We start from the raw sequence: 13,139 nt of genomic DNA on the forward strand, positions 1-13,139 counted from the left end.
GCTTCCTCTGCTACCTCCTACTTATTCTCTTTCATTTCCAATAGCAAATCACTCAGCAATATTTTGTGTTTTTATATACGCTTACCTAGTTGATTCCTTGATTTATCAGCTTTAATCCCCCAACAATATCTAACAGGTTCATAACTTAAAGGTTTTTCAGGAAGTTCTGGAAAATGTTTAATACTCAGTGTCTTGAGGTATTTTGACAATCATAATCCTATAATTTATTCAGCAATTTGCACAGCTACAGGAGAATTAATAGATTGGCTCCATCTATTAGGCACATCCTTTATTTTAGAAAGAAACCAATACAGTCTCTGTGACGAGTATTTTGATTTGTGGGAAATAACTCAAAATGTAAGAAAATTCCAGCATCCTGTTCTCACAGAGTGGCCAAGTTTCTGCCCTTGCATGTTTATCTATATTTCTCAAATGTAAAATCCTCTGTCTTGGCTGAAAGATAACTTTGAGTATTACAGCAAATAATGCTTCTTGGCTAACAGGTTGCAATGTCTTTAGAGACTTGGATGAGAATGCGGCTGCAGTACTATGTTGTCAATGTGACACGAACAGACTTACACTCTGGCTTTTGAAAATATTTGCAAGACTAGTTTAAAACCAACCAGGCTGAAGTTGTCATGAGACCCATTTTTAATGACACCTGTTGGCCTTGTATTATGTATACTGACTGACTGTCCAGGAAAAAAATAAAGAAGAGGATGAAAGGCCAACTAGAATTTGTGCAGGTTAGATAAATTGAGTTAAAACAGAAGACTAAATCAAAGGCTTACCATCTGTTCAGCAACATTCATCACAAGCTAAGGTAGAATTTACTTAGAATTGCTAACAGTAAGAGCTGTTCGACAGTGGAATTTGCTGCAAAGGAGTGTGGTGGAGTCTCCTTCTTTGGAGGTCTTTAAGCAGAGGCTTGACAGCCATCTGTCAGGAATTCTTTGATGGTGTTTCCTGCTTGGCAGGGTGTTGGACTGGATGGCCCTTGTGGTCTCTTCCAACTCTATGATTCTATGATCTTTTATTACATTTTCTTTTATAAATGCTGTATTTGGTGAATTAATCGTTAAGTTTGGCTGCAACCTGCCTTGCATAATCGATAACAAGCATTTGTTGTGCTATGCTAGTAGCTACAGTGTATTTATTTGAGGGGGGCTGGTCAGCTCCATGTTCACAGAGGAAAAGAAGGCTTCCCCAGCAACATTCACAGTTCAGTACTTCCGGCATGGATTGAATACATTATGAGAAATGCCAGTGAGAAACTTGATCAAACCAGCTGATTATCAAATGCTCTTAATTCTCTCTTTCAGGATTCAATAAACTAAGCTGCTGTAGTAGCTCAACTGGATCAACTTCCCCCAAGCCTTAAACAGTGTTGTACACGTGTGTCTGCATGCCATAGTTACTTCTCATCAGTGTCAGAAACTTCCTGAATGGAAAACAGTGCTGGTGTTCCCTCTTGAGCTGAACTGGGTCTAAAGGACGCAGTGGTTCCAGGTGCACTAATAGCAGCACCTCCCTCACCTGTTTAGAATCATCTGCCTCCCTGTGCTTCCATATTAAATGGTGCTATTTGTTTCTGCTCCCATTAAATGTATGAAAAGCTGTTGACAGCAGGATTGTCCGCCAGCAGAGACCTACAGAATCCTGCTGTCAACAGTTTCCACAATTAGCAGCAACACACACAAGGCAGACCAGGCACTTTAGAAGAAAGCAAATTCAAAAGAACTTTTAAAAAAGTGGCAAAATGCAGACAGGTAACAGTTATACTTTCTCCCTTAATGTTCTATTCAAAACCGACACATGAACCATTTTATTCAACTTCCAGCACAGGAAGGTTCATGACTCTGTGAATGGTATTCCAAAGCTTATACCATCCCTTACAAGGCTTACATCATACAAAACATTTACCAGCTAGAAATCTGACTCACTGTCTGATGTTTTTAATGCATGATAATTTATGGGTCTCCTTAAACGATCATCTGCCTAGAACCCAGTCACGCTTCTATAACAAACTCTGACCCAAACAAAACACACAGCCACCAGCTGCAATGAAACCATATTCAAGCCACATACCTGTGTGTAATCCTCATATTGTGGTGAATAGTTAAAATAGCTTTCCACCGGTTGTTGTGCTGTGGTTCCCTGAGCAGCTGCAGCACTGAGTGAGTTATTTGAAAGTCCGGCCTGCTGCTTAGTATTACTGGCTTTGCTGGCAATTGCTGCTGCTTGAAGAAGAAGAAAAAAGCATTCTTACATGTCCTATAAGATTGAAAACAAGGCTTCATCTAAAACAGAATGTTCACCATCAATCCATAACCCCCCAGGCCAAAGCCAGGCTGAAAAAGGAAGGAGTGATGTTGAGCACTTGGTTATCACCCTGACTGAAGATCTTATTCTTCATCGAAGTATAAGTTCCCATGAAATTCTGGCAGTAATACAGAACAGGGCAATTTTGCTGCCTAACCATTGGCTTGTCTCTTAATTAATATCAGAAACTAGGCCTCAATTGGAAGCCTCTCCCAACACTTGGGAAGAGATAGAGCAGGCATTTAAGTTTGTATAAATCTTTTCTGTCTTTTCACTACTATTCTGCCTTCTATATGTGCTTCTGTATCATCATGGAGCCCTAGGCTCCTGATTATGGGCATACAGTGAGGGTTGTCCCACTCTACCCTACCCTATTGCAGTTCTGAAACACACACACACCCAGTTGCAATTAACAGCAGAGTCAAATCTAGCAGAATTAAGACACACATTTTTCCTTGCAACTAATAGCAGCTCATGGGGCAGAGGCTTTGGTGTGCACAGAAAGGATTAAGATATGCCCCCCTTGTGGGCCTAATCCAAAGTGGGTGGGCCCTGCTGCTGCTTGGCAAGTCAACGTAATATGTAGTAGTTTGGCTTTTGCTTATCAGCATTTCCCTGGAGTTAAAGAGGTGGGACTGTTATGTGCAATGCAACTTGTTTGAGACACACAGTTTGGTTGAGAGTGTGGGTTAGTTAGTTTGATCATATGAAGTTAGATTAAGATAGCAAAATCCAGCTAACGTAATGCATAAGTATTCTTAGTAGAGTGGCATATAAATGTAAATAAGTGCATCCATATAATTTTACAAAGATAACATAAACAATATGATGAGGTATTCCAGAAGCTGTGAAGTATGGGCTACAGTGTTAATTTTTCTTTTAATGGCAATCTTCTTAAAATGAAATATTTATTTTTAAATAATTTGAACCAATGCTGCTGGCATTATTTACAACTACAGTAACTACACCCCCCCTCTTGAGAAAACCCAAGGGTTGCTTCAGAGGCACCGGTTACCTGCTTACCTGAAAGACAGACTGAAGGCAGCACACTTGCCAAGTTCAAGTAGGGATTGGTACTCAGATGGATTTCCTTGGGAGGTTCTCCCAGTAGAGAGGTCTGGTTTTTTGAAGAACTCTGAAGTAAAAAGTGAATAAAATGTCAACATTTCTACTACAGGTCAAATGACAAAAAAAAAAAAAAACATTTCGAACAGATATTGAAATTATACATCCTATTAGGGAAATTTTACTTCTCATAACATAGACCCAAAGAGCTGAAGAGACTAAGGCTGCAATTCTATACAGTGGTACCTTGCAAGACGAATGCCTCGCGCAACGAAAAACTCGCTAGATGAAAGGGTTTTGCGATTTTTTAGGTGACTTGCAAGACAAATTTTTCTATGGTCGTGCTTCGCAAGACGAAAATTTCAATGCATTCCTATGGAAATTAAATTTCAATGCATTCCTATGGGAAACCATGCTTCGCAAGACGAAATTTTCGCAATACGAAACGACTCGCAGAATGAATTAATTTTGTCTTGTGAGGCACCACTGTAATCCTACCATATATAAGGCAGGAAAGTGTTGCATCAGTGTTATGGCAATCAACTGTTAGGGTGGGTACCTATGTGCAGAGATGAAGAGAGAAAATGGGTACAGAAACAAACAAAACCAAAAAAAGGTACAAGAATGATATTCAGCTGGTTTATCCTATTTGTGCAGTGGACTTCTGCTTCTATAAATGGGACTTAACCCTTCTCTCTTCCTCACTACAGCCCCCCCCCCTTATGCATTCTCTGGTGAGTAGGGAGACACCCCCAGAGCAAATGTGAGCAGGACAGGGGAGAGGAGCAAGAGGAAGTTGCATTTCATTTACAGGCGCCATATTGAATCTTGCCCCCACTCTGAATTTTCATAAGTTGGATAAGAATTGTATAACTCTTCCTCACTTTCCATTCATTGTTTCTTGAAAGACAAAGGAAGAACCACGGGTCAGGTTTGTATCAACACAGCAAAAACATACATCTATTTACTCCTAGCGGACGCCTTGCAAACCACCACCTAAATGGAAATTATGTTAATGCAAAAAGGCTCCAGTTAAAAATGTGTTTCCAAAGTACCCTGCATTTATTCCTTGCCCAGGAATAAACACTCTTCCCTCTCCATAACACTCTTGGTATGACTAAAAGTGATTTAGATTTCAAATCTTGGTTAAGATTTTGTGTGGGGTTTTGATGTTGTTGTTGTAGAATTGGAAGAGACCCTGAGGGTCATCTAGCAGAACCTCCTGGAATGCAGGAATCACAACAAAAGCATCCATGACTGATAGCCATATTCATGCATTCATTCATTTATTTGAGCCTGTTTCAGATAGATTGCAGTTAATGTCACTGGCAATTATAATGCAGTGCTGCACCGTGGTTAAGACAGGCAGTGGAATTCAATGCAAAGTGTGGATGATATCATGGCCTAACTCATCTTAACTGCAGTTTGGAAAGCCCATTTAATTATCTCTGCACTAGTCCCAATGCACTGTTTTGAAATTTTAACTAAATATAATATACTTTACATCATAAAAGAAACATTGATTATCTATACATCAGATTCTGCTGCATAATAAAAACCCCACATAGAATATTTACAAATATAAAATTTAAGCTGGGTAAATATTAACAGCACTAATGTTTCATCTCCTGCAAGTTCAGAATAAGAAAAGCAGTTTTAAATTCATGTGAAATTAAGAATGAACAGTAGTGGAAGTATTACATGAAGGTGTTATTTCCTATGGACTTTAACAACACCAACACCTGAATGGAATTGCAATACAGTCATAGTTTGGGTCCCGAATGCCTTGGTACTTGGATATTTTGGCTGTAAAATGCTGCAAACCCGGAAGTGAGTGTTCCGGTTTGTGAACGTTCTTTGGAACCTGAACGTCCGATGGGGCTTTTGATTGGCTGCAGGAGCTTCCTGCAAGCAACCAGAAGTCGTGCTTTGGTTTCCGAATGCTTTGGAATATGAAAAGACTTCTGGAACGGATTCCATTTGACTTCCAAGGTACGACTGTACTGAACTCATAAAATATATACGCCACTTGAATGTAAAGAGAAGCAAAAAAAAAATTTTTTTTGAAGCAGTTTACAATGATAATAAAACAAAGTTATCAGTAACAAAAAAAAGGTTTTTAAAACATTTTTTCAAAATAATGTACTCAACTTCTTACCCCCAAGCTTGAATCAGGGCTCTTTGCCTGGCCTTGTTGCTTGAGATGTCCTGCCCGTAGGCCTCCAGCAGCGACATTTGGTAAGCTTTGCAGATAACCCTGGGACCCTGAGCCAGTGCCTTCTGTCAGTCCTACTGCGGTTGACAGCTTGTCCTGCGTGTTGTTTTGCCTTGGCACTGCTTGTCCAGATACATGCTGATTTGGAAAGAAGGGCAGCATGCCAATCCCTGTTGCAACCGGCGTTTGAGCTGCAGTCCGATTAGATACTGTGCAGCCAACCATAAATGGGGAAAAAGGAAGCTATATTAGGCAAGAATTACTAGAACATCCTGCTCATGTTGTTTATTATGTGAAAAGCACTGAGAAATCTATTTAAATGATTGTAACGGAACAGATAACTCTAGTGGCGGGCAAGGAAATACATTAAAACTCAAAAGACTCTCTAACTCTGCTATTTATACAACTGGTCTTACACCTTAACCATTGCTAGCAACCGAAAAGGGGGATCTTGTGCTTTAAAATGTCACAGAGAAAAATTAAAGAGGCTGCCTTAGGCAAGAAAGCATTAGGAAGAATCTTCTGTTGTGAAGGAGAAAGCTATGGCTCTTCATACCTTAAAACATCTGAACTGTCAGTAATATGGGAGCCAACACCTGCTAACAAGTGGAACATAGACATAGACTCCTTCCAGAACTTCCGTCCCATACTGGCCATTCCAGCACAGCAGCATGTCAGTCCACCTCCTCTTTATTTCAGAGGAAACAATCTGGAGCTACAATAAAATGCTGCCAGCCACACTTTTCTTCAGGGTACTCTGTTCCTGTCCCTGCCCCCCGCTTCTTGTCCGTCCACCCCACCCCCGAGCCATGACAGTAGCTGGGGGGGGGGGTTAGCTGGCCCTAGATCAAGTAAAACAATAGAAATACTTAACTGACCAATCATGCCTCCCCCCCCCAAAAAAAATCCTGCCTATGCCCATGCCCCAAGCCCCACATTGTTCTGTAGCTAAACAGGGTGTGACAGAGGAAGTGGGAAATGCAAAACATGGAAGCCTCTTGAAGGAACATGGGTAGAACTGGAGGCAGAGCTTTCATTAAGACAAAAAATACATGGTGAGATGCCCATTGTTTCTTCTGCTGCCTTCTTCCACAAATGCCAAGGTTGCGTGTTCGATCCCTGTATGGGACAACTGCATAGTTCTGCATTTGGTTTGGACTGCATGATACTCAGGGTCCCTTCCAACTCTGCAGTTCTATGATTATTTAACTTTACCCTATAACAGGATTGCAGTCCTTCTACCAGGTATTTGAAATCCGCCATGGCAAACAACCATAGCCACCCATAAACTGTCTTTGTTAAACATTTGTTAAACACAGTTGCTAAAACAAAGCAAAGAGCATGCTATCTAAAGGGGCTACTGTTCTTAATTATACATGCACTGTGGGAAATCCTTTTTTTTAGCTTAAGGGCCACATTCCCTCATGGACAACCTTCCAGGGGCCACATGCAAAAGTGGGTGGAGCAACGACTATGGCTCTTTATCTTGGTTCAGCGGGCTGCATTCTGCAACAGGCTACAGTCGTACCACATAAAAAGCCAGAGGTTTCTGCATGCACCCACACCCCTCCACACAAACATTGTTCAATTCAGGCAAGCAAGAGCCATTTACACAGTTCAAAGACACCTTCAAGACAGAGAAAAGCACTTGCGCAGCAGGTCCATTGAGGGCCATAGCCCTGAAACAGAGGGCCATGGGTGGCCAAGGAATGTGCCCTGGAAAAGAGTCCTGAAAGCCAAGACTGAGGTGCCTGGAAAGCTGCATTAGGCTTCCAGGACTGAGGTTCATCACCTGACTCAGAAGCATATTTTCGAAGCGGGCATTTGCTACTATAACAGCAACAGAAATGTTACTTGCAATTGCGTGCTTCTCCGTGACTCCCCATGTCTGTAGTCACTGATGGCACAGCACCCATTCCTAACATTGTCTGAAGCAGCACAGCTGGAGGCTCTCCAAGCAAACTTGGTTTCTGCAAGGAAGTACAAAAGAATTGCATACGTTTAAGAGATGCCTTATTAGGCTTGTTTCTCAGCCTTTCAAATGCAGGTAATTTATTTTGAGTATACTACTGGATTAACAGAATACCAAAGACACAAGAAAACATTTCGTGTGCAACACGATAACATCCTCTAGGACAGGCATGTCCAACAGGTAGATCGTGATCTACCGGTAGATCACTGGACGTCTGTGGTAGATCACCAGTAGATCAGTGGCTCCCCCCAAAGAAGCTAAAAAACTTTGGCTCCCCTAAAAAAATCTCAACATCTTTGCCCTGCACCCCTAAAATGACCTGAACCACCAAAAACAGGACTTTCCTCCCTAAAAAAATCTCAACATCGCTTTCCTCTTCCCTATAGAAGCTCAACAACTTTTACGTGAACCCCCCAAAACAGTGCTTTCCTTCCTAAATAAAAGCTCAACAACTTGGACTGAACCCCACAAAAGGGGGTAGATCACTGCCAGTTTTTAACTCTGTGAGTAGATCACAGTCTCTTGGAAGTTGGCCACCCCTGCTCTAGGAGGAAGACTTCCCCACTTTTTATCTAATCCAGAATTATAGACTAAAGGAGATTACTACAGGTTTATTATGGTCAGTCTAAGTTTTCAACTCACACTATTTGTCTGAATATTCTCAAGCTTCGCTAGTTGTGCCAGCTGTAAATTGGAAAGGTTCTGTAGCAGCAAACTAGATGCATTTCCAAGAACTGGTCCCTGTCAGTTTAAAGGGGGGGGGCAGAAATGAGTTATATATGAAACCAGCATTATTCAAATACAGAAGAATAAATATTTTCATATGTCTGTCAGAAAACTCTACAATCTCAGTTTAAAGAAAGGTAAATTCAAGAGCTACATTAATTATCTGCTATTGTCAATTCACAATTCTGTTAAGAGGTTATTTAAAGTTACTCTATTATTCAGGATAGTCTCCATTATAAATTGGAAGAACTATCTATTCCCTTCTTTTTATACTATCTAAAGTCCCCTGCAGCAATCACTTTGAACCTCAAAGCATTTAATCTGGTCCCCCTCCCCTCAATGCTTGTTTCAATATATGATATTGGACTTAAACATTCTTCAAACAAAACAACTTTATCAAAAAAAAATTGGAAGTAAACTGCAGTATAACACAGATAAAGGGAGCTCCCAGCTTTCTTCAACCAATTACATAAAAACAAAACCACTGGATTCTAAAGAAGCTGCAGCAATTTAAATTAGTCAGGAGTTAAGTATAAAAATAAATCTTTCAGCAATGATATCACAAGTATGGTGTTAAAAAAAATACAGCTGATTATATGACAGTTTAATTAATCTTTCTGGGTCAAGTTTAATGACTCATTTAAACCATAATTCTTCCGTTAAGTATAATCAGGGCATAATTCTGTTGCAAAGTAAAAGCACCTCCTTGTTGGGTTGTTGCATACCTAATCCAAGGCAGGATTCTCAAGCCTCATCATTCAGACTCTGACTACAGTCAAACATGCCTCCTCACTGTGATTTGAGGAAAGGCACGCCTGCTCCTGTGCAAAGTAGTTACGTAATTGGCAAAGACCATAGAGATAAACACTAATGGCATGTATTTGGGAACGGGTTACTTTTTAAAATGCAAGCATGCAACATATTTCTCCAGTGATACTTCCTGTGGGGGGGGGAAAGCAATTTTCTCTGGGTATAAACCCAAGTCCTACATAATAGCGGTAACAGCTAACGCCTACACAACTTTAGCAGTTACACTTCCAAATGCAGAAGTGCGATTGGCCCTCTGATCTGCCGAGTGCGAATCAACTGCATATCACATTATACCTATTTTCTCTCTCTCTCTTCTGGTTTAGAAAACAAACAAAGATCCTCATGCTTCAGCGTGTTTCTAGAAAAGTGAAGCAAGGTTTATTATCTTTGGATTCATGTTGGCTTATAGGAGTTCTGTTAAGAGAACAAGTTGGAGGCTTAGCATGTGTTTTCCTTGAGCAATACAATAGAATTTTAAAGGGAAACACTATATTTGCTTTATAGTTTATTCTTAACTTCTCCCTCCCCCAAACTTTAGAACAATCTGTCATTGTGGGTCAAATAAAAATTTCCAAGATTTCATGCTGTCTCAGACAGTTCAAAATGAGGTTATGCTTGGAACATCTCCCTAACTAAAAGATGCTTTATTTTAATATGTCCTTCTCTTTGTCTGATGTTTAATTAATAAATCAATGATATTTGGGCCTTTTCTCTTTTGAGAGTGCATTTAGGAAAGCAAGCATTATTGCACAGTACTGCATTGTAAGATGATACATCTTTCAGTTAAGAACTCAAGGTAATTCCAAAGATATTTCAGCACTCCATTCTGAAGTGTGGATCATAAAATATCTTATTGTTATTACATGAGAAGTCAATGAAAACAGGTGGTATTCAACTAAAGAGCTGCATGAGCAAAATAAGATCCACTTGCACAATGGAACTTCCTTCCTTTCTTGACCATGTGCCATCCCCAAATCTGTTCTGCTGGGTTGGGTGAAACCCCATAACAGATCTGGTGGGGATGGGGAGAATGTTCCATTGCACAAGGAGAAATCTTTGCACTGAAGCAATGTTCCCCTTAATGCTATATTGACTACAACCCTAGAATACAATTGACATTTTGCACTAGCTGCACATGAACTCTCACTGTGCATGTTGACTTAAATTACTCTGCAAAAATATTTTATATCAGCTTATAGACATACCTGATGAACATTGTTGAAATGCAAAAAGGCTGGGTTGATTGATGGGTTTACAAGGTGGGCCACACTCATGGGAGCTCCAAGGACTGCTTTAGAGTAAACAGATTGCCATATTTATTATAAATCCACAGCACTTAATCCCTGTATATATAAACAGTATAAATAATTGCTATAAATGCCACAATTGCCTTGCTATTTTTCAATTGTTCTGCTAGATGTGTAAATAGCTAAAATCATCATCATTTGCACAAAATGCTAACTCATGGTTTTGCTGGAATGAACCCAAACAAAATCGAGGGCTCCTTTCCTCTCCTCCTCTCACATATTTAGTGTCCCAGAGAAGTTCATTTTAGAATCTCTGCTTGTTGTTGCATACAAACCAGAGATTATGGCCTGTCACAAACTCTGGTTAGTTAACAAAGCTACCTTCAAAAGCTACGTTTTGAACATGTCTTATTTAGAAAATGACCAGTCTGTTTTAAAACAGAGATCTGATTCACATGACACAAAGTAGGTGAAAAGTGAAACTCAACATTTGTATAGTCCTTCTCATAGACACAGGAGAGAGGAAGAGTGGAGCACTCAAGTTTGAGGCTTTGCTTAGGCTTGTCATTAGCTTTTGCACGTAGCAATAAACCATTGCATTACTTGCAAACTAGGCCAATGAAACTTCTTCATATGCCTTACAGTTGCTTGCACTTCACATTGGATTTGCTTTGGTACAGTCATACCTCGTGTTTCGTCCGATTTATGTTGTGTCTTTTCACGTTACATCCCGCGGCAACCCGGAAGTACCGGAATGGGTTACTTCCGGGTCTTGCCGCTCATGCATGCGCAGAAGTGCGAAATCGCACTGCGTGCCTGCGCAGACATAGCGCTTTGAGTTGCGGGCATTTCACGTTACAGATGGGCCTCTGGAATGGATCCCGTCTATAACACGAGGTACCACTGTATTTGGTAGCATGCAGACAAAAATTACAATTCCTCTTAGATGTGAATTTTCCTATCTCCCACAAAAAACCCTGATACCCTGACAATGTGAAGTCCTTGAATGCTGATAACAATGAACACGTCCTGGCAGGTTTTGTCCAGTTGGCCACAAAGAAGAAAACACACCAATTAGAGAATGATACAGTTTAGAGTTACTTCTGCTGGTGAAAGACTATGGAAGCCAACGCAGAATCTGAAAGGGGTGAAACAAAATCTCCTTTTTGATTCTTAAGAACTGTACAGCTGCATTTAATTATGCACCAGCCATAGCTAATATAAAGGGAAAGCACACATGAGCTTTTGGAGGTAAAGCAGAGCAAGCCAACTTTGCACACTTTGCTTGGCACAGAAATGAGTTTTCACTTGAGCAGCACACGACACAGCTTGTGCTGCTACACAAAAAGCAAATATGCAGCAGTATGGCTAATTCTTGATATTCCAATTTTGAAAACATATTAAAGCTAGAACTGGTGAAACACAGAAAAACAAACCCTACTAAGCAAAGAATCACTAAAACTTTTGTGGGTATTTGGGAGAGTCAACCGGTATATCCCAAGGATGATCCAGAAAGCATTTTTTTACAAAGAAAAAGAAGAGGACAGGTTCTCTTACGGATCTATAACTGGTTCAAGGAGTCAGAACACTGGAATAATTTGATAGTTTTTATAAAGCAAGCAAGCAAGCAAGCAGTGAGGTCCTCCAAGGATATGTGAATTAGGGCCAATGCAATGCAAGGATCACAAGAATGTGGCCCCAGAACCTGTTTTAATACAGTAAGTCTGTATTCAAAAGCCTTTACTAAGGTGGAGACTTTTCCCCACTTCAGATATACTGTAGATGGATAGATAGATAGATAGATAGATAGGATAGAGATAGATAGGTAGGTAGATAGATAGATAGGTAGACAGATAGAGACAGAGACAGACAGATATATTTAAAAATCTTACCAAGTTTATTAGAACATCCATGTAACTGGGGTTGCAACAACATTTGTAACATCGCTGGGGTATTTAAGCTTTTCATAATCTGCACTGCATTTGGTTCAGGAAGCAAACCTTTTCTGTTGTTCCTCATCTTGAATTATGAAGAAATAGGGAAAAAATCAGATTCTCTCCCAAGATAGAAGAAAGTTCATTTTGTAAAGCAGAGTTGCTTGCATATAGCTGTTGAACTTCAAGTAGCTTCTCGGTCACATGTAAGACTGAACACATTGAGTTACCTTTTGTAACTCTGACAAGAGACTAGAGATGCTCCCATTTTCCCTTTTAGCCATTTATATTTCAGTTACTGCATATATGCTTATTAAGGGTAAGGATCTGTGACTGCAAGGAGCATCACTTCATGAACATTTATACATAGGCAATCTTATTTTTTATTTTGCGACTTCAAGCATTTATGATAAAAGACAGTAAGATGAGCAGGCTGTCTTAATTATATGCACTGTCAAAGCTAATAAAATAATATTAACTGCAATCTCAGATAGTCTTTTAAAAATAAGCCTCTCTCAAGCTCGGGTTCCCAAATGTTTTTGGACTACCACTCCCATCATCCCTGACTGCTGCCCCTCTTGCCTATGGATGATCGGAGTGGTAGTCCAACAAAATATGGTAAACCAAAGTTGAGAAAAGCTGTCCAAGAAAATATTTAACCAAAGACAAAACTACGTATGTACCATCACAATGAAAATATTCAAAGATAGCAAAGTCCCCTTAACTATTTCACTACTACTCTATGAATATATATATAAAACCTACAATGTTGTTTATTGAAAATACATGTCAACCAATCAAATCACTAGGTTAGATTATGTTATTCATAGCTTTTTATATCTGCCAAC

General features: G+C 39.9%; 1 protein-coding gene across 2 annotated transcripts in view; it reads right to left on the minus strand.

The window, feature by feature from the left end:
* RAVER2 (ribonucleoprotein, PTB binding 2) overlaps positions 1-13,139 on the minus strand; it is a 37,498-nt gene that overhangs the window by 3,031 nt on the left and 21,328 nt on the right. The window contains exons 5-11 of one of the 2 annotated variants that reach the window (XM_033151887.1): positions 12,250-12,376; positions 10,316-10,398; positions 8,217-8,315; positions 7,461-7,572; positions 5,546-5,811; positions 3,346-3,457; positions 2,089-2,237 (exon numbers count right to left, since the gene is read on the minus strand). In XM_033151887.1, coding sequence (XP_033007778.1) covers positions 2,089-2,237; positions 3,346-3,457; positions 5,546-5,811; positions 7,461-7,572; positions 8,217-8,315; positions 10,316-10,398; positions 12,250-12,376 — 948 coding nt within the window. Of the gene's footprint in view, positions 1-2,088; positions 2,238-3,345; positions 3,458-5,545; positions 5,812-7,460; positions 7,573-8,216; positions 8,316-10,315; positions 10,402-12,249; positions 12,377-13,139 lie in introns of both variants that reach the window. The other variant, XM_033151886.1, reaches the window with a different exon arrangement.

Source organism: Lacerta agilis, chromosome 6 (genome assembly GCF_009819535.1).
Source record: "Lacerta agilis isolate rLacAgi1 chromosome 6, rLacAgi1.pri, whole genome shotgun sequence".
In the NCBI taxonomy this organism is placed as follows: Eukaryota; Metazoa; Chordata; class Lepidosauria; order Squamata; family Lacertidae; genus Lacerta; species Lacerta agilis.